The following is a 27,916-nucleotide window of genomic DNA, read 5'->3' as shown; positions in this document are numbered from 1 at the left end:
AAAATAGACAGGTGTGCTCCCAATCTCCACCAAAGGAAGTTCTAATATCACACTTTTCTACCAAGGAGAACATGGTCACAAGACGCTTTAGGGCTATACTGACTTTTGAGAAGGTGGGGTTAATACTTGATCACTTATAAGCAGCCATCATTCAGACAGGCACTTTCTTTATGTCTCATCTCTTTTGGTAAATTTAAAAAAAAAAATCACAGACCATAACCAGCTGACTGTTAACAGTGCTTTCAGAGTCCACAATTACTTTAATTCTGCAATGCTTGCTTCGAGTTTTTCCTTAACGGCACCACAAAATTCTCCCACCTTTTCTTCGTTTTTATAAAACTGGAAGGTTGGGATGCAAATGATCTCCAGGTCTCTCAGCAGCTCCTCACACTCATCAGCGTCCACTTCCAGGAACACCACATCCTCATACTTCAAGGACAGGGACCGGAAAAGGGGCTTGATGGTCCTGCAAGGCCCACACCAGGTGGCCGAGAAGTCCACGGCTACCAGTCTCTCCCCGGCCTCCTTGAGTGCCAACTCAAATTCCTCCTTGCTCAGGATCACTTTCACCAAGTCCACCTCCAGGAGTTCCATTGTCTGTGACAGCTCCAAGACATTGCCTTCTGTGGGCTGGATGGCTTCTTGTGAGGACTTGGGAATGTCATCCTCCTTGGACAGGATGGTTTCTTTTGAGGACTTGAGGTGGTCACCCTCTTTGGGGTGGATGGTGTTTTCTGAGGACTTGATGTCAACCTGTCTGGGCAGGACGCTTTCCTCTGAGGACATGAGGATGTCTCCCTCCTTGGGGTGGATGGTATCTTCTGACGACTTGGTGTCACTATCCCTAAGCAGGATGCTTTCATCTGAGGACTTGGAAGTGTGGCTGTGCTTGGACAGGATGGATTTTGCTAAGACCTTGGGGTTGTTGACCTGCTTAGACTGGGAAGTTCTTGCTGACAACTTGGGGGCGTTGGCCCCCTTGGGCAGAATGGATTTTGCTAAGAACTTGTGGCTACTGGCCTGCTTAGGCAGAATGGATTTTGCTGGGGAATTGGTGTCACCCTTCTTAGGTGGGATGTGTTGTTCTGAAGAAGTAGACGTGCCATCCTCCTTTGGCAGGATGATTTTTTCTGAGGAATTGGGGATGTCATTTTGCTTAGGTGGGATATTTTTTTCTGAAGAATGGAGGGTGTCAGCCTGCTTGGGTGGGATGGTTTTTGCTGAAAAATTGGGGGTGTCAGACTTCTTGGGTGGGATGGTTTTTGCCGGGGAATTGAGGATATCAGTCTGTTTGTATGGGGTGGTTTTAGTTGGGGAATTGGGTGTATCACCCTGCTTAGGTGGGGTGATTTTTGCTAAGAAACTGGAAGTTTCAACATGTTTGGGTGAAATGGGTTTTGCTGAGGAATTGAAGATGTCCGTCTGCTTGAGCGGGATAATTTTTTCTGGGGAGTTGGGGGTATCAGCCTGCTTGGGTGGCATTGTTTCTGCTGAAAAACTGGGGATGTCAGCCTGCTTGGGCTGTATGGTTTTTGCTGAGAAATTGGAGATGTTACTGCCCCGTACAGGTGGGAATATGTCCTTGGGCTGTGGACCTTTGGGCTCCACTGCAGGCAAGTATTGTATGTTGTTGACCTCATGGGCCAAGGCCTCCTCCTGGGTATGTGCTGGGTCCAAGAATTCTGGGACCAATGGAGTCACATGGCTGGACAGACCCTGTAATAGTGGACTTTCTGAACAAAAAAATAAATAAATAAAAATACAGAAGAAACACACACACACACACACACACAAATTCTAATCACATACTCCAGGGAAGACTCACATCATTCTTAGAGCTCACAAATGTAGTTTTATGAATGATGTATCAACTTGCATAATCACATTCAACAGAAGGCCAGGCAGCATGTGATTACACATATCTTTATATAAAGCTGTTTTTCTTTAAACACTACAACTTTTCTCTGCTTCAATCCTGTTGCCTCCTCCCTAAGCATGTGGGTGCCTAAGGTGACCCTCCTCCCTCCCACTCACCATTAACATCACCTCGACTGGCTTCTTCTTGTTTCTCTGGACTCATTTCTGGTTCTTCCGGGGCTCCCGCTCTATCACTTTCCACTTCCAGTTCCTGGTCCATACCCACTCATACTTTACGCATGCCTCACAGTGAAGACGAGGTGGTACCCTTCAACTTCTTCCAACCTCGTCAACCTATATCACACAACGAGGAACAACTTACAGGTGGGTCGTGCTTTCAACTGGTCTTCCCTAGTAGTTGAGAGTTTCATGACAGCCTTGGTTATGGAGGCCGAGCTGGGTGTTGGCCTTGCCCGGTGCCTGCTATGTGTTCACAGGCATTATTTCCTATAACACAGCAAACCACTGAGGTAAGTACCATTATGATCCTCACTTTACAAATAAGAAAGCTGAGCCTTGGGCAAGTTATGTAACTTGCTCAAGGTCACAAAGCCAGTAGATGGGCGGGTTCCAAGCCTGCCCTCTGCATACTACACTGAACTGTTCTGTTTGCCAAATGATGGTAACTCGAAACCAACTTTCCTACAGCCTCCCTTTAGGATTCTTCAGCCCCAGCTTTCTTTCTGACTCATCACTCTAGCCATCATGGTGTCTCTTCCTAATCATGTTACTCTCCTCTACAAAGTCCTGCCTGACTGTCAGGTGTCCTATTGAGCTATTTGGAAGGGAGTAGATGATAACGTGGAGAGATTCCCTAACTGAGAAGAAGTGAAAACATCACACCTTCCATCCAAATAGATGGGAATCTGAGAGAACAGGTACCTGTGTCCTGGCCTCCTCTCTGCAAGAATGAAACCTCAGCATGGACCCAGGTTAGATGTGTTCAGAGGAAAGCTGACAGCAGAGGAGTATTTGCCTGGGTTCCATTTTGGAGGCCAGGAAGAGCCCACATCCTTGTGGACTCCAAACCAACATGGCAGCTATGGGCGCCTGGCAGAGGGCGTGACTGGTTTCTTGGGCCTGGGGCAGGCTCCTGGCCGCTTAGCCTGCTATGTGCAAGCCAAGGATCTGGAAATGGTGCACAGCCTGGGGTGGGGCTGTGAGAGTCCTGGGAAGACCAGCTGACCTACAAGGACCTCAAGGAAGAAGAAAGAAGCCACCATGAAAGGGGATTTGTGACCAGAGGCAAGAACTGGAGTCATAGGCTCAACCCGTGGGTAAGAACATAGTGGCCCACCTCCTAGATGGGACCAGTGGTCTTCAGCAGTCCTCAGTCTAGGGACCAGGCCAGACTAGCCACTTGACGTGGGAAACCAGAGGTAGATGGCTGGACCACAACCAGGCCCCATGACCCTGTGCACCCAAATATTACAGAGAAAGGGGAGGAATCAGAAAGACTGAGCTGCTACCAGAATGAGAAAATGTTCATCAGGCTGAAATTTCACAAATAGGCAGACTAAATCCCGCCCCTCATCATTCCCCCACAAATCCCCTAGACCTAAGGCTCATGGAAAAAGTAGGTCCATTGTAGAACAATTTTAAAGCCACATTGAATGGTTTCAGTCATTTCTACTCTTCATTCTGCAATTCAGATGCATTTCAAGCAACTTGAAATATCGATGCCTCTGAACAGTCTTCATTCAACTTGTCATAAAATGTATTTTCTCCTGAAAATACTTTTTTTTTCCCTAAAAGCACAAGCCGGTCCCCAAATGGCTCACGAACCCTTACGTCAGTTGTGGCTCTGTCATGGAGACAATAAGTCAGCTATTTTTAGGCATAGAAAGATTCATCTAATTATAAAATAGCTGGAAAGCCCACCTTTGGGCTAGGTGTCCTGGAATAATTTCTAGAACAATGAGCAGCATCACAGAACTGGGCTGCCAGAAGTTTGCGATCCGCATGCTATCAGGAAGGCAGGGAATCAGAAAGTCGTTGACTCCAAGAACTTCCTGCTCTAGCTGCAGTCTAGGAGGGAGACAGCCACTGACCCAAACCTCCTCTTAGCTCAGAGCTAGAGCTGAACTCCGGCAGAGAGGGGCGAATCTGCAAGGTGATGGCTTTCTTCTCACGCGGGTCCATCTACTGGTACAATCTATTTTGAACCCAAAACCCCCGGAGGGTAGGGGAAAAGTGCAAAAAGTGTGGTTTTCAGATTTCCAGACTCTGCAATGCAGGGAAGCACACTAGAAGTTGGAATAAATACCGTGCAGAAATTCATTTCTACCCTGTGCTTACAAAGACAGCATGGCGGTCTAGTCTTTTCACACATTATGCTGGCATAAGTTTTTTGGTTTTGTAATTACAAAAATGATACATGTTCATAATAGAAACACTATGAATATAAGTTGAGAGAAAATAAGGATTATTCCAAGTGCCCATCTTCAAGGATCACCACTACCAATATGGTGATGTATATCCTTTGCTTTTCTCATATTTACACACAGATATTTCCAAATGAGATAATTTTCCAGAAGGTACTTCTGCAATCCTTTTCACTGAAGAGTATATTCTGAATCTTCTCCACAGCAAAACCTATAGCAGGGATTCGCAAACTTCTCCTAAAAAGGGACAGCTTTAGACATTGCAGACCTCATGGTCTTGGTCACAGCCACTCAACTCTACCTTTGTAGCTTGCGAACAGCTGTTGCAGATTGAATGATGTCCTCCCAAAATTCCCATGCTGCCGTCTTAACCCCTAATACCTCCAAAAGTGACCTTTTCTGGAAATAGGGTCATTGCAGATGTAATTAGTTAAGATGAGCTCATACTGGATTAGGGTGGGCTCCTCATCAAATCTCACTAGCCTTCTCAGAGAAAGGGGGCATTTGGACCCAGACAAGTAGAGAGATAAGACACCGCGAAGATGCAGAAGATGGACGTCAACAAAGCAAGGAGAGAGGCCTGAAACAGATCTTTTCCTCATGGTGTTCAGAAAAAACATCCCCTGTGGACACCTTGACTTTGGATTTTTAACCTCAGAACAGTGAGACAATACATTTCTGTGGTTTAAGTCACCCAGTCAGTGGTATGACCGCTCTAGCAAGCTAATATGGCAGCCATACAAATGGGCATGGCTATGTCCTAATAAAACTTTATTTACAAAAACAGGCAGCTGGCCAATGGACACAGTCAGCCAATCCCTGACCTGCATAATCATTTTAATGACTGATGAATGTTCCTTTGAATGGACAACCTATAATTTAAACAATTTCCTATCGATGGATGTAAAGGCTATTTTTATTATTTGCTGTTATAAGCAATATAAAAAACATTTATGGATAAATGTCTTCAATTATTCTTAATTATTTTCTTAGAATAAAATTCTAGAAATGGAATCCCTAAATCAATTGGTAGACATTTTAAAGATTTCTGTTTCAATATGTAACTACCAGCAAGGTATGAAAGTACAATGTGATGGACAAAGAAAGTTATGTCATTAGTATCTTAATTTGCATTTCCTTATTAAGTTGAATTTGGGTACGTTTTTATCATCAACTTACATTTCTTCCTTTGCAAACTGTGGTATCACAGCCTCCAGCGTTGCTTGATCATTCTCAATGGGGAGGTTGCTCCATACATGTTCATTCCCTTAACATTTTGCTAATTATCACAGTCTTTCTCTGTGTGTCTTTTAATTTTGTTTGTGATATTTTTGGAACAACATACAGATGCTTCCATTTTTGTGTAGTTAAATCCATCAGTTTTGTCTTTTATGATTCTCACTTCTCGTGGTATATTTGTTTATAAACTACTGAGCGTCTGATTCTAAGACTGCCTCCTCCACAGTCCCAAATGATAATAATAACAAAACCCATAAAAATAATCGTGCTAAAACTTTCCAGGATTTAATTCAATGAGAATCCCAATAATTTGGAGAGAAGTCAGTCTGCAGGTCATTCCTTTGGCTAACTTATTGAAAAGTTAGCCATCTCAGACAGATGGTAAAAAGAATTATGTATAGACACTTAGAGCTTTAATCTTTCTTTCTTTCTTTCTTTCTTTCTTTCTTTCTTTCTTTCTTTCTTTCTTTCTTTCTTTTTTTTGAGAAAGTAGTGAGGTGCAGAGGGAGAAGGAGAGAATATTAAGCAGGCTCCACACCCAGTGGAGCCAGATTCAGGGTTCAATCTCACGACCCTGAGATCATGACCTGAGCTGAAATCAAGAGTCAGACGCTTAACCAACTGAGCCACCCAGGTGTGCCAGAGTTTTAATTTTTTTATACACTGCATGTATCAAACTGATCACCAACTTCCTATGGAATAATAAAAACATTTTCCCTATATTCAGACTCTTTTAGCTATTTATCATGTCATAATGGATAGGTGACAGAAAGTGAGGAAATTGAGTATGAATCAACACTAAAACACCATAAGATACAAAATAGGATGTTTTGTGCAATTTTGTAAGAACTCTGCTAGAAATCATGTTTTCAGTATAAGATTTGGAAGTAAAAGACTCGCTCTATTAGTCACAAGTTCTCTATACTAATCACAGTAAAAACTGGAGCATGAGAGGGTTCTCTGTGTCTTTTTTTTTTCCAAAGATACCTATTTATTTATTTATTTATTTGAGAGAGAGAGACAGAGATAATGAGGGAGAGAGTGAACCGGAAGGAGTGGGAAAAGCAATTTCCCCACAGGAGAGGGAGCCTGACGTGGGGCTCGATCCCAGGACCCTGGGATCATGACAGGACCCAAAGGCGGATGCTCAACGTACTGAGCCATCCAGGAACCCCGATTCTCTGCATCTTTACCTCTTATATACTTCCTAATTTTTATTCCAGGAGAGAAGACAGTCTTGTAGCACAAGAATACATTTTTATATAAATTTTAAATTTTATAATAGATTTATATCTTCAGAAAACTTGCCAAGGTTGTGTAGAGGGTTCTCACATACTCCACACCAAGTTTCCCTTATTAACCTCTCACATGACCTTTGTCACAACTAAGAACAAATACTGATATGTTATTATTAACTAAAGGGCTATGCTTGATTCAGATTTCATTGGCTTTTCCCTCCTTTTCTCTGTTCTGGGATCCCACATTGCATTTGGTTGTCATGTCCCCTTGGGCTCCTCTGGGCTGTGACAGTTTCTTGGACTTTCTTTTTCTTCATGACCTTGGAAGGTTTGGGGAAGTACTGGTCATGTATTTTGGACAATGTCCCTCAATCTGGGATTTGTCTGGTGTTCTTCTCAGACCAAGGTTATATGTTTTGGTTTGGCAAGGAAGACCACAGAGGTAAAGTACCATTTTAATCACTTTATTATTAATTAAGCATATCAAGGGATAATATTTCAGAGTGTTATCAGGGTGACTTATCTCTGATGACGTTAACCTTGATCACCTGACTAAGGTAGTGATTGTCAGGTTCCTCTGCTATAAAATTACTCTCTCCACTTTCCTTAGTGTACTCTTTGGAAGGAAGTCGCTGTGTAAAGCCCAAACTCAAGGCATGCCCCATCTCCTTGAGGGAGGAGTCTCTACATAAATTACTGGGGATTTTTCTGTTTGAGAGATTTATCTCTCCCATCCTCTATTTATTTATTTGTTCAATCATTTATTTACACTAGTATGGACTCATGGACGTTTATTTTATTTTTATTTATTTATTTTGTTGAGAGGCAGCAAGCAGGGGAGGGACAGAGGGAGAGGAAGAGAGAGAATCTTAAGCAGGCTCCACACACAGCGAGAGCCCACCACAGGGCTCAACTTCACGACCCTGAAATATTGACCTGAACTGAAATCAAGAGTCAGAAGCTTAACCTACTGAGTAACCCAGGTGCCCCAGGACATTTGTTTTATACTTGGATCATAACCCAGTACTATGAAATTTATTTTTTGCTCAAATCGTTCCAGCTTTGGCCATTGAGAACTCTTTCAGATGGCTCCTGTGTCCTTTTATTGTACACATGCCTGTGGTTTGGTCTGTTGAGCACTTCCTTACTTTGGGGCATTACAAGATGCTCTAGGTTCATTCTATAGATTCCCAGCCATATCCCTAGAATCACCCATTTACGTAATGAGCCCTGCTTCCTCTTATTGGAAAATGGTATTTAGAAAACAAAATCTGAGCCGTGTGCTCATTGATACTGGGTGTCATTACCTTTAGACTTAGTGAGCATAACTAGAACTATATACAGATGTAGTTAACCTGTACATACACACACATATGCAGTTATTTCTATGTCAGTGTCTGTATTAAGCTAAATATGAGTTGACTTTGATTCAGTCCCACATGGTCCACTGTAGCATTTCCTCCAAGCTTGTCTGTAAACTTCTCTTCCAAAAGCAACTTGGTTCCCACTGGCTGCCATTCATTTACTTGTTCGTTCAGTTCCAGCACATGGGTAGAATGGTTTCAGGATGATTAACCTGTCCCTTCATGATTAACAACTGCATCACCTAGAGCACATTCCTTACGTACAGTTCCTTTTGTCTTTGGGCTTATCATCTCTAGTCATTTCTGAAGTTACTTAGGTCAAGCCTCTCTGTTCCCCCACCCCTTCAGTGAAATTATACCATACATTTGTAATAGGTAATAGATATGTTCTTTTGTCACATTCTGCATTTCACTCTGGGATCCCCTGCCATCTGGGTCGTTGTCCCCCACCCCAAATCTGCATACATTAGGTCCGCTCTGTGCTGTGGAGTCCTATAGGTTTGACAAATGGGTAGTATTATTATTCATCCCTACAGTACCATACAGAATAGTTTCACAGCTCTAAAAAAGTCCTGTGCTTCACCTAGTCAACTCCCAGCCTCCTGCAAATTCCTGGCAGCCACTGATTTGTCTCTATAGTCTTGCCTTTTCCAGAATGTCATATAAATGGGATCATATCATATATAGCCTTCTCATATTGACTCCTTTCACTTAGCAATATACATGTAAGATCCCCAATGTTGATTTTTGTATCAATGGTTCCTTTGACCACTGAATAGATAATAATGCATTTTAACGAAACTATGAGAAGCAGATCTAAGACTTCAAGTGCAGGTAGTTTATTTGGAAGGTGATCTCAGGAGATGCTGGTGGGGTGGTGGGGAGGGAATCAAGTCAGCTGTCACTGTGACCATTAACGGTCACTCCCTCTGGGGACTGGAGGATAGCACAGAGCATACCTCAAGGGATCCTTCCTTCCTTCCTCCTGAGCGCTTTTTCCAGGGGCATTAAGTCAGCACTTCTCCTTTCCCTGTAAACCTGCTCCACCTGTCCCTGCAGCCACCTGAGAGAAAAGCAGGTGTTTGTAGGAAGTGGTCATTTGAGAATAGAGGTGGGTGTTGACAGGCTGTGCGTGGAGCCTGGTGTCAGCAGTGTCTCTTACAAGAGATGATAGGTTTGAGCAGAAGGAAGTTTTGTTTGTAGAGTATTCAACCCTAACCAGGGGTAGCCCTGGGCACCCCGCCGGGATGGAGTTAGGAGCACTGGTCTACACTGATTTCGTGACTGTTTTTGCAAGAAAGAACTGGTATTCTGGGGAAGCGAGACAAGAAGAGAGACCCCTCCAGCACATCCTGTACAGTTGGAAGGGGACCCTGCACAAAGCAGCTTAACTGAGGAATCAACAGGAGGGAGTAGGGAGATGGAGTTTCCCTCTACGGTGGGGTTCATGCTGTCTTTTCCAAGCATTTAGAGCTCCAGAGAGTGGGCGCTCGGAAAGAATCAGCTAGATGGTCTTGCCACGGTGCCTCTGGTGGCCATAGTGGTAGGAGGCAGTCTTGGCAGACTCCCAAGGGTCTTAGGTGCCTGGGCTCAGATGGTCAGAGGGGGCTAGAGCAGGACAAGGGAGGGGAAAATTGGATAGGCATGTGAAAGGGGAAGGGCATACAGAAGTAGGAAGGAAGGAGCTAGAAGAAGGAGCTCCATGGCCAGAGAAATGCTATTTGAACTCTTCTGGGGATCTGGGTGCATGCATGTGTGTGTGTGTGCGTGTGTGTGTACCTACCATAGTGAAAACATCAATGAATACCACTTCATAATATTTCATAATATACCGGCAGCTACTAGTCAGTTCAACGTTTGTTGAGTATTTACACAGGATACAAATGAGGTTACACGTCGGGGATAAAGAGGTGAGCGGACCCTGTGGCTACCTCCTTAGGGCTTTTATTGTAAGGAGGAAAACACATGCCATAAAATGGGGTTTCCAGTCCAAAATGGAAGCAATACAATTTATTTAGATAGACAGATGTATCTTTATATATGCATTTATATGTGTAAATGTACAAAATAAAGGGAAAACTTGGCTCACGGGCTATCCACAACACTCACTATACTAATTGCTTTGAGCGGGTGAAGGGAGAAGGGAAATGGGTCTGGAAAGAAGATTAAAAGGGACTTGAGCTTTTCCTGTTATAGTCAATTTCATTTTGCTTAATTAAATATGTGTGTGCATGTCTATCACCAATGCTTATAAATAAAGTGTTAATATTTGCTAACTCTGGATGGCGGGCACACACACATGGGTTTGCTGTGTAAATCCTTGAGATGTTCTATATTTGTAAGACTTTACATAAAAGAGATGGGAGAGCGACTGGACGAGGGCCTCAGTGGGTGGTGACGATGGCGTCCCTCGTGCAGGTGTCTCATGCTACACTGACATGTCAGCTCCTGGAGAACAGACACCTCTGCAGGGATTTAACTGGAAGCTTCAACTACAGTTTTATGAGGTTCTAATAACGTACTTATTAACTGATAGAGAATATTGCTTTAAGAGAGAAGTGTTAGTCACAGAGTCACTCTTCATTAAGAGACAAACCATGAGAGACTGTGGACTCTGAGAAACAAACTGAGGGTTTTGGAGGGGAGGTGGGTGAGGGGTTGGGTGAGCCTGGTGGTGGGTATTAAGGAGGGCACGTATTGAATGGAGCACTGGGAGTGGTGCATAAACAATGAATTTTGGAACACACATACACAAAATTAAATGAAATTAAAAAAATAAAATGTGTCAAACAGTCAAAAAAAAAGAATTTTTTTAAAAGATTTTATTTATTTATTTGACAGAGAGAGAGAGAGTCCAAGCAGGGGGAATGGCAAGAAGAGAGAGGAGGAAGCAGGCTCCCTGCTGAGCAGAGAGCCTGATATGGGGCTTGATCCCAGGACCCTGAGATCATGATCTGAGCCAAAGGCAGATGTTTAACAGACTGAGCCACCCAGGCACCCCAAGAATTATTTTGTAATCAGATCAACAGAGCATGGTTGTGGGCTCACCACTAAAATATAAGAATGTTTATCTTCACAGAAGCCTTCGTTTCAGCACAGATTGCTCTGAGTGTAAAGTTATCTACATTTCATATTTCCATCCTATTTTTTTTGTCATTGATGTGACCGCTGTTTGAGTATTTTTTGCGAAGGAGATCAGAAAGCAATCAGCTGGGCAAGTCATTACACAGAGCTAGACTCAGTTTCTCTTCGGTTTCACTAGGTTCACCCACCATATCCTGCTTTCCTTTAGACGATCCCCCCAAATCTGAAAGATGTTATTGTGGACTCACGTGAAATAAATAGAGCCATAAACCCATCTGAACATCTATTAGAAAATTATTTTTTACCTAGTTTGTCAGTGTCATAATAACACACACTAACAAAACTCTTAAAACATTCTAAGTGCTTTGGGGCGCCTGACTGGCTCAGTCGGTGGAGTATGTGACTCTTGATCTCAGCTTGTGAGATCAACACCCATTTTGGGTGTAAAGATTACATAAAAAAATAAAATCTTAAAAAAAAAATTCTAAGTGCCTTGAATGTCAGGCTAAACTGATAAATTGTTCACAATACCTTCTATTTTTCTAGATTACCCCAAAAGCCAAGAATGGACATTTTTAATGGGAAAAAGCTTTATTTTTTAAAAAAATTCAATGTGAATGCTCTTCTTTTCCACCTCCAAGTGACTGGTCACACAGAGGATTTGTCACAAACAATCAGTATTTTATCTAAGTCGTGGCTCTCATGCCCTTGTACCTGGTTCTCTGAGTTCAGTACCCTTCTCATTCCTCGTCAGCTCTAAGCACAGTGATACCTATGTTTTGCTCAAGGAAGAGTGGGTTATTGACTTCACTCAGTCCCTTTGTCCTAATATTTAACCTCCAACATTTCTGTGGTTGGAAAGACTTCTGGTATAATATTTAAAGCTCTCCTGTATGAATATTTACTAGAAAAGTGTTTGGAGATGTTCTGGTAAGATTCAGGTGAGCTGCCAATTTGATGGTGTTTTAATATCAATAGGTTGCTACAGAAATTTTTAAAATGCACATGACCCAGCTCCTCACTCCTAGTGCAGGGACTTTGCTCTCTGCCCTTGGTTCCTTGACTCTCCCAACACCCACCTGCTAGAGACAAGCAGGTTAGCAGACCCCAGAGCATAGCTGTAAAAATAACATCCCCAGCATAACAGAACAAAGCAACCATTCCCATTGAACATCTCTTGGCGCATGAATTGTGGCTTTGATGCTCAGGGTCGCAGCGCTGACCTTCCTGGGAAGGACCCAAGCTCATTATCACCATACGTGACTGTGGCATTCCAGGGGCACTCAGTGAATGGATGGATAAAAGCATGAATGGATTTCAGCATGTATAGTGAGAAACCACTGAAGAAGGTTTTACATGAAAACCGTTAACTTAAAAAAAAAAGATTTTTGCTAAAATTATCTTTACTAGCAACTGGCAGACCATCATCCTTGCCTTGGCCTCTGAATAAAGAAACAGGAGAGTGGTAAAAGGAACTATTCCTATAAGACTTTCCCAAACCATCCATACCACGTACAAAATCAAAACCCGGAAAATAAATGTTTAAACCAAAAAAGATTTAAAATGTCACACCCCACACTTCATCCTGGCCATCCAGCCCTTCCTGTCAGCACCACACATTGAATGAAATGATGTCATGTGGCATAAATCCATAAATCCTGCCTAATCCAAGTGTAAACCTCTTAAAGATAAGAGAGATTGCCTTGGCCTCTCCAGTCTTTGGCCTGGTATGCAATGTACCAAACACTCAAGGAAAACTCGCCTATGAGTTTTTCTTCTTTCCTTTTTTTTTTTAATTTTTAAAAATCTGATTTAAATTCAATTAATCATCAAACAGTGTATCATGAGTTTCAGAGGCAGAGTTCAGAGATTGATCAGTTGCATATAATACACAATGATCATTACACCATGTGTTTACCAAGAGCAAGCACGGCTTGACTTTAACTTACAGGCTAACCTGCTACCCCAAACCCCACAGAGAAGAAGGGCTGTTACTCGCTGGTGGGGGAGCCGAGAGAAAGCTCCTAGAAGCCAGGAGAGAGGAGCAGATGGGGATGCCCCCCGCCCCCCAGGAGAGCCTCCCAGCAACCATGTAATGGAGCAGGAGGGAGCCGCCCCAGCCCCTGCTGGGGAGAAACTGAGGCCCAGCCCAAACGAGAGGACTATTTCAGCACAGCTCACACGCTCGGGATTTTCATTGTATTTGCAGTAGGGACTTACAGAAAGTTCTGAGGGGATGCCATAATCCGATCTGTACTTCAGCAAATTTGCAGTCAGCATCTTCAACAACAGACCTGTGGGCCAAAGACCTCAGGGATCAGTTAAGGATCCGTGGCAATAGTTAAGACAGAATATATCAAAACACCACCCCCTCCCCGGAGAGGGGAAAGAGGGTTCAAAATGTTCGAGAAATTCCAGAAATAGAATTTCCATCGTTTGACAAAGGCCTAGGAGAAGCTGACACGGACTCTCACATTTGAAGTCTGAGCCACCGAGGGACTGCAGCTTGGGCAGCGACAGGCAACCAGGCTGAGGACGCTCCTGGCAGCCCGATGGGGATTGGGGGGAGGGACCTGGGGTGGGGCACCCACCTGTGCCCCCACCAGGACGCTGGGAGTCAAGTTCCGTCTCTGGAAAGAAGCCAGGCGAGGCCACAGTTTGAAAGTCCAACACCTAGAAGCAGTAGTCGAAATCGTCAGACTGGATGAGATCATAAAAAGGGGGAGGATCTGAGCGGCATCGGGAGCCTGTTTGCAGGACCTACCTGCAGTTAAGCAGCTAGGAGTCTAAGAAGATTGAGCAAAGGGAAATGAACAGGTGCGTGAAGGAAGTTACCGGAAGCATAGAGCCCAGGCCAGAGAAGGAGGGAACTGCAGGAGGGGGGCAAGGGGATGGACCAGAGCCTCAAGTTCCTGCAGGGATGCAGGGAGAGAATGAGGAGATAGAGGCAAGTAGGGAGGTGGCCCCTCTGTATACCCATCCCTTTGAAAGTGCAGAAGGAAGGATAGGGGCCCAATTCTAAATTCAGGTGAGGAGTGAATGAATAGATCAAGATTCTCTTTTAAAGACTTCATCAGTGTGGAGGAGAGAGGGAGGTGTTTGAGGGGGTTGGAGATGGAGGGCGGCTGAGCACCTCTAGAAGAGGTTTATGGGTATATGTAAGTTGACATCAGGTGGGAATCAGCACAGGAGGACTTTCAGACGGAAGAAAGAAAAATTGTGGGACATGCTTTAGAAGTCAGTTGGGATCCTTTTCCAAAGGACGAGGAAAGGAGAGTGAATTCGGTGCCCATCGAGAGAAAATGCGAGGTGAGGGAGAGCAGAGGAGGCTGGTCGCTCTCGGGTCACCCAGGCTTGGCGCTGGGTCCTCGGGCGTGTGTTCTGCCGCAGCAAAACTGCGGGACCCTGATGCCAGAGTCATTTCGAAAAGTCCGTTAAGAACTTCAGCAAATGGTGTCAACATCAAGGTCAGGGATACGGAGAAGATCCATCAGTCTGCAGGAGCGGTGGGTCAAGGAGAGTCCCACGTGCACTTTGGGACCAGATAATAGTTCCTTGAAACCAGCACATCTCGCTAATGGAGTGATTCGACCCTTCTGGCCTGAACTGCTTAACCCAGAGCTGCCCAGCCCCCCACTTCCTCCGGAGAGCCGGGCCTCCGGGCCTCCGCAGGGATAGAAGTTCCTCGCCAGGAACCACAAGATTGAGAGTCAGCAAAGCGTCCCGTGTTCCTTCCACACAGAGGAGAACAACAGCGCAGCAACCGCCCCCCTCCCCCGCCCCGCTCCCGCGCACCAGATTTGTTTTATGGCTGAAATGAGATACAACTTGGAAGTATTTAGCTCACGGCAAGTATTCAATGAAGGTAAAACTCCTTTCCTTCATGCTTTGTATTTACAGTGCTTCTAATGAGAGCAGAGAAAGGAGAAGACAGAAGGGGGCCAAAAGCTAAAAATCCCAGTTGTAAAAGAAGTAAGTCCAGAGCATATCAGGTACAACATGGTGACTATAGTTTATGTGCTGGATCATGAATTCGAAAGTTGCTAAAATGGGGCATTCTGGGGGGTTCCATCCATTCAGAGTCCAGCTCTGGGCTCTGGTCATGATCTCAGTGTGCTGGGATGGAGCTCCTTGCCCAGCGAGGAGTTGGCTTCCTCCAAGGAGAGGAACCAAAATAAGCAAGTTGCAACTAGGAGGTCACATCACAAATCGAGGGCCAAGGTCCAAGCCAATGGCATAACTGCGGCCCCAAGGTCGTCTGGGCTAAGCGGCTCATACAACAATTTTGCTTAATGTTGACATCAAATCTGTGATGTGGGCACTATCCCCATTTGACAGGTGAAAACTGAGGCTCAGAGAAACCAGGTAACTTGTTCAGGATCTTATGATGGGTGAGGGGTGGGCTGATTCCAACCGATGTGGTCACTGGGCCCCTCCCAGTCAGGCTGACCTGTCTACCCTTAAAGGAACGTCTCCTTCTCATTCCTGCCATTCCTGGTTTTGTCTTTTCCCTTATGTTTGTTTCATCCTTTGTAAGTTTGAAAATTGCATACATCTGCTGGGGCACAGAAGGCTCATTCAGCACTGGCTCGTAGTGGTCCTCAAAAAATGCTTCTTGAATGGATGGATGGATGGATGACTTTACCAAGACAGCTATGATGAGCTACTTAAGCAGGAACGGAGTTTTCCACCCCACCTCTCGAACACCACCTTCCACCTTGCTAGATGGGTAAGAGCTGGACCAGAATGACCATATGTCCTGGTGTTCCTGAGACTATGCAACTTAATCCTCTTGTTCCAGCTCGATATTAACCGCATCCCCTTCACTCTCAAAGGCACCCCAGTCAGGACAATGGAGTCTGCATGTATGCAAAGGATTTTGGAACTCAAAAAGGCAAGCCCTGACAAAGCCATAATTTATGGCCTGCCTCTCCCTACTCCTACAGCCACTGGACTATGGGAAGTTGAGACAGCTCGCATGTAGGCACGATCTGGGTAAGGTAGGCCCAGCACTAGCTTCCCACCAGCCTCCCAGAAAGAGGACTGAGAACTGTACCCCACCCCAGGCTGTCATCAGGGAACCCCAAGAATAGAGGAACACCTCCGCTGACAGAACACCCCCATTCCAGCCCGGGCTGCTGTCCTACCCACCTCTGAGGACCCCAGAGGAGCTCATGCTCCCATCCATAATCTTCCCAGGAGTTTTATATGCGGTACAGAAACAGACTTGAGGGGGCTGGGGCCCAAGACAAGGGAGACAGAGAGAGAGACCACTGTGTGGCCCAGGCAATGAGACCCAGGAACCTCTAGAAGCTTCGATGCCTTCTGGCCACCCCTTCAGCCACCCCCTGGGAGAAAAGGAGGGTTCAAACCTGAGAGTACACTAAAGCCCACAGTGATGGAAACCACTGAGTTGATGAGGTCAGACCAGCTGGGAGACCACATCTAGCTTTCCACGCTACACAGAAAGGGGCTCAAGGTAGAAAGGAAGATATGACAGAAAAAAGAAGAGAGTAAATTTTCATACCTCGGACTCTTGTGGCCAATACCACTGATTTTGAATACTGTCATTTTTAATGATTACGGTATTCTATTTTGTGGTTCTATTATAATTTATTTATTTAATCTTTTATTTAATTTATTTTTTTATTTTTAGTTAACTTCCTATCATAGATCATTTGGATTATCCTAGGCTTTCATTATTATAAATGATACGGGACAAACACCTTAGCATATGCTTGTCACTAATTAATAAATCCACGCTAGCCAGCTCGCATGACATGATGTCACTTGAGGAGGGTATGGAGAGGGCCTCCCCAGGGCAAGGATATGGGGCGTCCTGTCAAGAGCCGCGTGAGGGAGGCGGTCAAGTCTTTAGTCGCTGCCACCTATCGACATCCCCAACTCACCTGTTAAAGACCTCGCACCGGAGCCTCCCCGCTAAACTGTTCCCAAATCCTGCCCCTGGAAACCGTAAGACACAGGTATTCGTGGTTTTAAGACACTAAGTTCTGGTTGAATATGTATTCAGTAATAGGTAATGTGTATGTATGTTGTATATATGACATATACGTATATACCCATATATATACACACCCAAGTACACACAATAATTCCTACAAATAAACAACCAGGATTCGTGGGTCACAGGATGTAGTCTTTTCACATGTCTCAGATACACGTTATCAAGCCACTTTCTAGAAAGATGGTGGATTTGCACTCTGACCAGCATGTACAAGAGCACCCATCTTCAGTATGCCAGCCAATGCTTAGGATTCTCTGTCTGGTGTCTGCATAAACACTGGGATGGAGGAGAAAAGGATGCTTCACAGGTGTACCAGAAGCCAGTGGAAACAGACGGGGCTGTATTCTCGAAACTTCGGAGAAGTCACTCCTGGACACGGATGCTCATGAAATTAGCATCTTCTGACTGGCAAGCCTAGCTCTTGGGACAGCACTTGCCTGAGCGGGAAATGTTTAATGACTACTTAGAACGGTCACAGGCAGTCCTCACTGGTCAAGCTGAATAAAGCTCTGGGCTTTTTGCCGTGGTTTTCCAGAGCCCGTAAGTAAACCAGAGTTGTTTTGTAAAAAGTGTGAGGTGCCTCAGTGCACAACTCCTCAGATCCTGGGTCCTACAAAATAAACCCCCCAGCTGGGACGGAGCAGGACGGAGGGACAGAGGAGAGGCGGGAGCAACTATATAGAATGCTACCAACAAGGAAGGCTGGGCTACACATTTGCTGGCTACATCCAGCAATCCATTGGGCTGTTCTAAAACATTTCCCCATCTTGCCGTAAATAGGTAACCACTTCCCAGGAGATGCATAAGAAAGGCTTGTGTTCTCACAAAATTGGAATACCAGGTCTCTTGGTGAGGATGGTTTTTATTTTGTTTCTTGTTTGATTATGTACTGCAAGTGGCTTCTCAGCACGGGAGTGACTTGAATGCTGAGAACGCGAGGCCCTGCCTTCCTCTCTCTACACACTCTTCCAGGTCCATCTACGCATCAAGGATGCACAGAAATACAAGATGCACAGGTGTGCGAGAGAAAGTCTGCGCATGTCAGTGGGCAGGCGGGAGTAGCTGGGATGATGAAAGGATGCACGTAAGTCAGCCTGGTAAAATTTACTGAGAGCATTAAGCTGGCAACTACACTTCTGAATTCTTTCTAGCACATTTACGACGTCAGCTTCATCCTTCATCGCTTGTTTCCATAGCCTCCTCTCTTTGAAATAACTTAATATGGCAAAATGCCTTGACTAATAAAGCACATACCTTGAAATTACCAAATGCTCTCATTTTGTCATATTGGCTTCAGATTTTTCTATCATGAAATAAATACCAATTACTGCCAGTTAAGTGCCCTTTGTTCCCCTCCCTGATCCTGTCTACTTGCTGCTGCCTCCCCAGAGGTGAGCGCTATCATGAAGTTGATGTTTTGCCTTCTAATTCCACCTTTTACACACTCACGTTCACAAACAACATACATGATTGTTTTTGTGTAAATGTGCGTGCTTTTGTACTTCTTCAACTTGTTTTATTCGCTCATTCAGGCCACAGCTCTGTTGCTCAGGCTGTGCACTGCATGGCTCCTGAGGTTCCATTCACACAGGCCACTAGGAGAGTGGCTCCCTTGGGGGTGGGCAGTATGTACCCCTGCATGTTTTGAGATACGTCGTTGGTGCATGAGAGATCCTGCATTCATTTTAATTACCCTATGGTTTTCATCATGTGGCTGTGCCACATTTTATTACTGATTTCCTTAGGGGAAGGCATTTTGCTATTGCAAACAGTGCCAGGGAATAGCCCCACACATGTCTCCGTATGTAGTCCGTATGTACAGATATCTCTGAGGGATCACCTTGCTTTATTCTGAGTAACTGTGGTTTTTGAAAAAATGATCCTACTGAACATTATAAGAAAAAGACCAACTTGGTGAAACTTACAATATTTATTAGTACAAATCAGTGTGTGTTAAACCCCAAATAACATACGCAATGGGGTGATGTTGAGGGCAGCGCCTTACTATAGAATACAGGGTGGAAAGGTCCTATTTGTCTGCAGCAGCGTCTTCTATATGTGAGAACTGGGTCCAGCCCAGCCTGAAGCCCTTTATAGAAACGAGAGAAAGGAACGGTTTTCGCGACAGAGCACGGACATTGGATCCCTGGGTCTGCTTTCAACAAGGATGGCTGAAAAAGTAGGTTTGATACCGAATGGGTCTGAATACAGCTCAGAGCCCTTTAGTTTCTAAGCTAGCTTGAAATTCAGCTGGCTGCGAGCATTGCAGCGAGTGGAGCCCCATAAGAGGAGCTCGGCTTCAGCCCGCATACGCCATAGTCCTTGACCATAAAGGAATTATTCCCATCTTCCAAACCTCCCTTGGCCCATGAATTCAGTTCTCCTTGGGGCACAGCCCTTCCGTTGGCTGAAAGTTAGTTTCAGGTCTTCAACCTTCTATAGTCTGCAAGGTAACGTCATCTGAGCACCCTGATGTACCATTTCAAGTATAAAATGGCAAGTCAATTACGTACCGACCTAAAATGCGTGCGCATGACTCCAGCGCCACCGTAGGGGTTCCCACGGGGAAATGACCCCCAGGAGAACCCAGGCCTAGGCTGCACATCACATAGGCACGAGCTAGGCTCAGCCAGTGAAATGCATTACATGTCGGTGTCACAAATACAAAATCCTATTTACACATATACACGTGCGTGGAAGGAAAGAGAACGGAGGGGGCAAAAAAGCAAAGTTTGAAAAATGATGGGAAGGATTTACATCACATGAAACTACTTGACATTCTGGAGCAACAGTCATTTCCAGGCCTTTACGTGGTATTAGGTGGTTGGAGTTCCACGATCAAAACAGCCAGGAAGTAACTGCAAGGCAAAATAAAGGAAGGAAGGAAGCTTCCTCGCGGACGAGACCGAAGCGTCTATCTGAAGAGGAGACTCCTCGTTTCTATGAATGCATGTGTGCCCAAGTGCTGTGTACTCTTTTCCCCAGTTGCTCTGAGTAGTGACTATAAACATATTGTCATCTGACCGGCTGGAAGAGTTAAGGCAGTACGGAAAGGTAAAAGAGTGTTTCACAGCCTCAATGTGCTCCTGAAATAAGACCTCGGGCTTATTCTCGGGTTGCTCCCAACATGTGATTAACATCAGCTCTGGCAGGCAAGATGCAGTCACTAAGGACCCTGCCCAGGGCTGGGAACCCCGCGGGGACGTGGCCCGCCCTAGCTGGGCATCCTGAGTGGCTATCTAGAGAGAGGCCCAGGTTCTGGGGGAACAGCCGGAGAAGGAAAGCTTCCACGATGAGGTTTCATGTCCCCCAGAAAGAGGTCATTCGATTTGCAGCCCCAATTTTTTAACTTTCGGAAGAGGCATGATCACCCCTTGGCCTGTAAGCAGCATCATGCTGGCTGCTAGTGAAGTTGACAATGTGGGGAGTACCCTAAAAAGCCCGGAAAAGACTCTGCCAAGACTTTCCAAAGGCCACGAGTCGGTTTTTGAGTGCCCGCCTCGGAGAGCTAAGAGGCACTCTTGAACCAAAAATAAGTGTTTCTGGCCCGCACATCCTACGATTGTCAGACTATTCTAGCAAGCTGAGTGGAGCAGTGGAGATATCCGATTGACAACATATTCTTGAGTTTTTCTAGAAAGAAAAGAACAATCCCTAAATCTGTGATTTCCACCTATTTTCTTGATCGCAGTCCCCATAAATGAGTGTCAACTTGGCTGTGACTCTCTCAAAGACCCCAGCTTTTTCTTGATAGCAATCTCAGTGTTCCTACCCATCAAGGGCAGGGTGGGCACAGCTGCGAGAGGATCACACTGAGTTACTGAAGTCTTGAGGTCTTTTGTCGGCTCACCATCTCCTTCCTGGCTTTTGTGTTATAGGTTTTCTATTAATGTTTGCTCGGCCTTGAATGTTCCTATCGAAAAAGGTACCACCTGGCCCTGTTCCCACACTGCCTGATTAACCATTCCTGAGACCAGCCAGTCTTGACAGTTTCCTAGTCCTCACAGGAGGCACGGATCCAAATATCCTTCAGGAATTTCCCCCCAGTGTAAGCCCTACTAGGAAACCAACTGCATCTTGATCCCAGGTATTTACGGAAGTTAGAGTGGTAATAAGATTTGGATTTCTAGTGGAAATACCTTTTCTTCCCTTCTGTGTCTTCTTTCTCTTTCCTTCCATTAGATTCAGACACCTTTAATTAATTGAGCAGGTGGGGAAACTAGAATGGAAGGTTTTTTTAGAAGTCTACTCGCAGCTAACAGGCATTCCAGGGTTGGACCTCTGGTGAGTCCTAACGCCAGCTGCCCAAGCTTGGCATCTTCTAAAACACTCTCTCCAGTTTTGTAATTTGCCAGGGGTGGGCGTGGGATGGGGGTGTCTCGAATCTTAAGGTGCCATTGCTTCCTCCGGCTGGCTTTCCTGTAACCTACTGATTGATAATAGGGGAAGTTTGCCCTATGATTTAGATTCAAACACCCTCCGGTTAATTTTCCCCCTAGATATGACACCATGACATACTGTCTTAGTAAAACTCTACTCTGTGAATTAACCTTCTGTAAGAGAGTGGGAATTTATAACTCTGGAGATGATGTATCCCAGGCAGTTTCTGGAAAAATATTTATACCGTACATCTGTCACCATTTATACGGTAACTACTCAAATGACTCTTTCAAACTGGGCCTCCCAAGCCCGAAACTGCATGAAATATTTTAGTCAGATCTGGTTTGTTTTGTTTATATATGACCAAAATGTAGAAAAACAGGCATCAAGTAGAAGTCAAAGATGTAGACAACAGTTTCTAATACATCTTTCTCTGCTTTTCATAATGGCTCAAGTGTCTAGCTTGAGTGATGATTCAATTACACTCCACTGAAAGGTAAATGAAATGAAATGAACCTTTCAGTGAAGGCTGGTCAGGTAACAGAGGCAGTGGCACCGGGTAATTTGCCAGAACTGGGCTGAGGAACCCAGGAAATCAGAGGGAAAGGCCACCTCAGAATCCCACACACAGATAAGCCAGTGAGACTGCTATACAAATTGAAAAGTAGCTTAAGGTTTTTAACAACAACAACAAAAAACTCAACTATACTTATTACCTAACATCTGTTCCCTCTCATGTGCATTTCATGTACCAAAGGCCATTTTGTGGCAGTATGGCAGATTTTTCTGGAGTGTTCTAAAAGCCTTTTCCAGGGACATTCCCTGCCCCATCGCGGCAGGTCTTCCAGGATGCCAAGCCGGCATCTCTCTTCTCCCTACGTGGGGTGCCAGGCCGCTGAGAATGGAAGGTCAGCTCTGGCTTCTTCAAGTACAGCGGACCATGGCCCATGGGTCAGCAGCACCGCCGGCCGGCTTGCGTGGTTTGCTTCCCAAGTTTGATTGCTCCGTTGTTTCCATTCTCATGGGGGTCCAAGGGTGGGATCTGGCGGCCTGGAACAAAGAGGAGGCCAGTATTGATTTCCTTTTTTCCAGTCGACACCACATATAGACTGTCACCCTGCTTCAACACCTCCACTGAAAGTCTGGGTTATACAGGAAGTGGGAGGGGCCAAGAATGGCTCTTTTCCCTCATCCCTCCCTCCTTCCCTCCATCCCTCCTTCCTCCCTTGCTCTGATGCCTGAAGTCAAGCATCTGTTTGGAAAGTGAAGGTAAAGTAAAAGCAGCTTCCTGACCACGGATTTCTCTGGATTTGGAACCCCACGCTCCTAAGTAAGGAGGCAAGTCCCCACCCACTTTTTGTTCATCAGCATCAGCCCAGCTGCTACCTCCCCAGCCCTCCCAAGGGTCGGCCCCAGTGCCGTGAGCTGCTTCATGGCCTCAGGGCTTCCATGGTAACCATGAGGACTCATCTTTCTGCTTCAAATAAAACTATAATCTTCCTAGTAATGCCATTTGTTAATACTTAGCTCCCCATCCCCATCCTGCCGTGCACGAGTCAGCTTATTTTTATTTAATATAATTTAAAAAATTGTCCTAGAGTCTCCATAAATAAACACAAAGTAAAAATTAAGAAGGCAAGCCTAGGGGGTGGGGAAGGGGGAGCTAAAATTCTGAGATGATAGAGATATTCTAAAACTGTGTTGATGAACAGCTTTGTAAATGTACTAAAAACCATGAAATTGTACACTTCAAATGGATGAAATGGACAGTATGTGAGTTTTATCTCAAAAAAAAAAAAGCTTTCTTTGGAAAAGGCAGTGGGATCTGGAAGTAATAAATATGTGTTTAGGACCTCACAGTTTTCAAAGATGTTCCCAGGCACTGTCTTCACTTAAGGCTGTGAGGTCGGTGTGATGGTTTCTGTTGTCATCATTTGACTAAGTCTCAGAGAGCTCAGGTCATAGCCTGTAGGTCACGTCCGCAGCAAAGTGGCACAGGTGGTTCTTTGATTATCTTGATTTTCTGATGGGTCCCAAAGCCCGTGTCCTTCCCACTGCACCATGTCTGGTCTCTCTGCTGCATTTCTATCCCCCATAAAAAGACATGCAACACTAGCTCTAATATAAAGGTTGTTAAAATCAGCTCATCGGTGTATCAGTTTACTAAGTAATGAGTCATTTAGAAATGGAAGGGAAATTAGTTGCAAAAACAAAGACCTTCAGTGCAAGTGGAGGTTACCACCAGACTATACCGAGAGTCAAATCATCCCAGGAGAGGTACATCTTCCCCAGGGCCAGAAATAGTTAATGACAAAGGTATGGTACACTGTGTACATTGGGTGCTATGGGCACTCATCAAAGCTCAGGCATAGAGGTTAAGGTCATTGGCAATTACCCCAAATCCAAAATTAATGGTAGAGCTCTTCATTTGATGATGAAGCAGATGAGAAGGTTTTAACAATTTCTGAAGCCACTATTCGGGCCACTATCTGGAAGCGCACAAAGCTAAGCAGAGCTGTCACTCATCGTTCTCAAAGCAGTTCAGTCCTGACCCAGAAGCAAATGAGAACGGAAGTACAGGTACTTTCTTCTTTTGGACATGCTGCATTTTTTTTATTAGTCATAATTAAAAGGAAGTAAACAAAATGCCTCTTCTACTTTGTCAATCTTAAGCAATGAATAGAGGGGGAAGCTCGGAACGACTACCAGTGCTGATTTATTTAGGTCTGATCTTGCCAATCGAGTTTTATTTACTCCTCCAGAGCAGGGGCTGTGTTTTGGAGGGATGACGGTGTCACACTATATCAGTATTTAAATCTGTAAGAATTCTGGTGTCTCCTGACTGTGTTAGCTGCTCCAACAGGGGCTTTTGGCTTTTGCCTCCAAAATGCTCTGGGACAAAATTTTAATTCTGATTGGTGCAAACTGTAGCCCTAGTTAACTAAGACAAGTACTGTCCACTGATAAGTAGTTTTGACAATTTCAAAATCAACATCCTATACTAACATCAACTTTGTGCTCTTATTGTGTTATTAGCTCTAGAGTTAGCCAAAGAGTGGGATGCCTGGGTGGCTCAGTCAGTTAAGCATCTTCCTTTGGCTCAGGTCATGATCCCAGGATTCTGGGATGAAACCCCACGTCAGGCTCCCTGCTCTGCAGAAAGCCTGCTTCTCCCTCTCCCTCTGCCACTCCACCTGCTTGTGCACACCCTCTCTCTCAAATAAATAAATAAATTAAATCTTTAAAAAAAAAGTTTGTGGAAGAACATTATGCCTTTAGCCCTCCTATCTGTGACTCATTCTCCATGCTTCATGTGGTAAGATCTTTCCTAGGAAACGTACGCCAAATACACCAAAAGCTTCTGCATACAATACACACTGAAGTCACAAAGGTCAAGTGAAAATCTAGAAGTCAAGGGGACACGGAAAGCACAACGGGAACGTCGGCATCCCTCCTTGCCCTGCCTGTCTTCTTCCCTCTTTCCAGCCTCCCACTTATCTCCTCTGTGGACAATAAGGAAGACAATGTTTAGGTTGCAAGATCCAGTAGACCCAAGTCAGGCCTCGAGAAGACTCCTTTCTTACTTGTTTTAAACTGTTAGCCGTGTTTTTAAATCAGTTGTCAAATCTGGCTTCTTAGAGACACCAGATCGGTCCTGTTTCTCTTTAGAATATTCAAAATCTCACTTATTAGAACAATGTGTTTCTCAAAGAGGGAGTTACAGCAGTTTCCTTAGACTTTGTTTTTCTCCTCTAGTACAAGGATTCTGAGATCTGAGAATCAGTGTTGCAGTTTAGTGAACTTGGACAAGCTATTCAATATCTCTAAGATGGCCTTTCCTCACTGATAAAAAGGCCATGAGAAAGTCCCCGGATAGCCACTCTGCCGTATCATCTGCAGCTCTCACCAAGATGGAAGGAATCATCGGTGATGAACAGGTCCTGGGGGTGTCTCAAGTGGAGTTTGCCTGGGGACAAGGGTTCAGGTACTAGGATGGGGACCCATCTTACTCTTCTACAAAACACAACCTGGGATCCCCACTTCAAAGTGAGGAGAAAGGAAACTCTTCCACTTTAAGGCAGAGGTGGAGCAAGGCGGGTCATAACAATGAGGCAAGCACCTCTAAACCAGAAGGAAGCCAACAGTGCTGTGAAAACACAACAAGCCCTGATCTTGTGATCTGAGTTATTTGGAACTCACAGAGAGGTTAAATGTACTTAGACAAAGGAATGGTTCTGGAAAATGGCCAAGGCATTTTGTACCAAGGTGATCACACAATTGAATCTGTATTAATTACAGAGGCACAGAATAGGACAAATACATACACACACACAAACATCTGAAAGGCTCTGGGCATCATTTTCTGCAGGTTTCTACTCTTACAAACTATCCTTTGAGTACACAATCTCCATAACAAGTCATCCTGGGGTCGAAATCCGAGGTTAGGGTGTTTATTTCAATAAGGTTGGGATTGTGTAAGATTCTGCTTGGGAAAAGTTAAAGGACTTTTTTTTTGAAATTCAGTTTTCCTGAAAGTTGACAGCCTTGAGAAAAAGCAGGTTTTATAAATGATGCCTTGGGAATGCAATATGTGAAAAAAAAAATAAATAAATTCCAAGCCTATAAATTTGATCATGGCTCTGGACCGAGGGCTGTCATGCTTCCACACACAACAAAAATAAAACGGTGAGCTTGGATGCAGCTGTTCTTTTTCCTTGTGTGGAGGATGGGCCGTTCCCTGTGTGAGCCTGGAGGCCTCCCTGAGATTTCTGCTGTTCGTACTCTTCTCCCCTTTCCCTGCAGGTCTGGACTGACTCGGCAACCTTCCGTTGGGCATTAGAAGTGTGGTAGTTGCTGTGTAACTTCATTTCTTGATCCTGATTTTCTGAACCATCCTAATTAGTAAACTGACCAATAGGACTTGGCAGTATTTACCCCTGATAATGGCCTTTAAGCTTCTTCATTCGGGGGTTAGGGGAGGTTCTCTGTGGAACACAGCAGTGGCTCACAATCAGGGAACACTGCCCTTAGAGTACAGAACGGGAGCGGGGGCAGGAGGCTGGACATGCCACTTGAGTCATTCCCTGAACTGTCCTTTTACTGCTGTAGAGGAGATAATACTGGAATTACTAGATGACCTTGAACGTTGGAGTCTAGATCTGAGAAATGAGCTAGCATTCTTTTTGGGACCAGAATGGCTTAAGAGACACAGAGTGAATGATGCTAGGAGGCCTGCAGGAAGTCCAGTCAGGGACAAGGAAAGCCTTGATCTGGGCGCCAGGAAGAGAAGCAGAAAACAAAGATGGGAAGGACTATGAGAAGACACCTGACAGAGAGACAGATAAAGCAAAGAAAGGGACAAAGAAAAGCAAGGATCAATGTCTAGGTTGCTGAAGGCATGGTGATGCCTACAGAGAGGAAACAATGGGGAGGTCACCACGGGCTGTTAGCCCCAAATGCCAGAGGTCTTCAATATGGAGGGGTTCAAGTTACTCTAAAATCATTACTGAACCTTACTGTTCAAGGGCATCTCTTTCATTTTTCTTTTTAAATGAATAGGCTTTATTTATTTATCTATTTACGGAGCAGATGTAGGTTTACAGAAAAAGTTGAGCACAAAGTACAGAGAGCTCCTAATTCCCTCATCCCCACCTTCCCCTGTTTTAATGACTAGCACGACTGTGGAAGATTTATTACAAGTGATGAGCCATCATTGATTATTATGAACAGAAGTCCTTAGTTTACATTAGGGCTCATTCTTAGGTGTTGTATATCGTCTGGGTTTTGATAAAATGTATAATATTAGGCATCCTCCATTGCAACACCATACAGAAGAGTTTCACTGCCCTAAAAATCCTCTGTGCTCCCCGATTCATCCCTCCCTCCTTCCCACGATGAGCCTCCGGTGACCACTGACCTTTCCACTGTCCCTGTAAGTTTGCCTTTTCTAGAATGTCTCATAGTTGGGATCATATAGTGTAACAGAGCCTTTTCTGATTGGCTTCTTTCACTTAGCAATACGCATTTAACGTTATACCATGTCCTTTCACGGCCTGATAGCTCATTTCTTTTTATTGTTGTATAATATTCCCTTGAATGGATATGTCCCTTTCATTTTTCTATTTTAACATTTAAAAATTATAAGACACAAAAAACACTAGCCACAAGGGGAAAATCTAACAAGACAGACTTCATCAAAATTAAGAACTTCTGCTCTTCAAAAGACATTGTCAAGAAAATGAAAAAGCAAGTCACAGCCTGAGAGAAAATACTCGAAAAAATCAA

The 27,916-nt window shown here is 44.6% G+C and overlaps 2 protein-coding genes across 2 annotated transcripts in view; both read right to left on the bottom strand.

The window, feature by feature from the left end:
- Positions 1-255: 255 nt before the first annotated feature.
- Positions 256-2,137, bottom strand: TXNDC2 (thioredoxin domain containing 2; the record flags this gene model as incomplete). The annotated part of the gene is made up of 2 exons (XM_080821612.1): positions 256-1,733; positions 2,047-2,137. 2 exons carry the CDS (start codon positions 2,135-2,137, stop codon positions 256-258), a joined length of 1,569 nt encoding a protein of 522 aa, XP_080677738.1.
- A 17,027-nt stretch (positions 2,138-19,164) lies between these two features.
- Positions 19,165-27,916, bottom strand: part of RAB31 (RAB31, member RAS oncogene family) — a 128,185-nt gene continuing 119,433 nt past the window's right edge. Inside the window, exon 7 of the mRNA XM_080821974.1 lies at positions 19,165-22,681. Coding sequence (XP_080678100.1) covers positions 22,584-22,681 — 98 coding nt within the window. The 3' untranslated portion in view covers positions 19,165-22,583. The remainder of the gene's footprint in view (positions 22,682-27,916) is intronic.

Source organism: Martes martes (assembly GCF_963455335.1).
Source record: "Martes martes genome assembly, chromosome: 13".
NCBI lineage: Eukaryota > Metazoa > Chordata > Mammalia > Carnivora > Mustelidae > Martes > Martes martes.
This window is presented reverse-complemented; position numbering and strand designations above follow the sequence as displayed.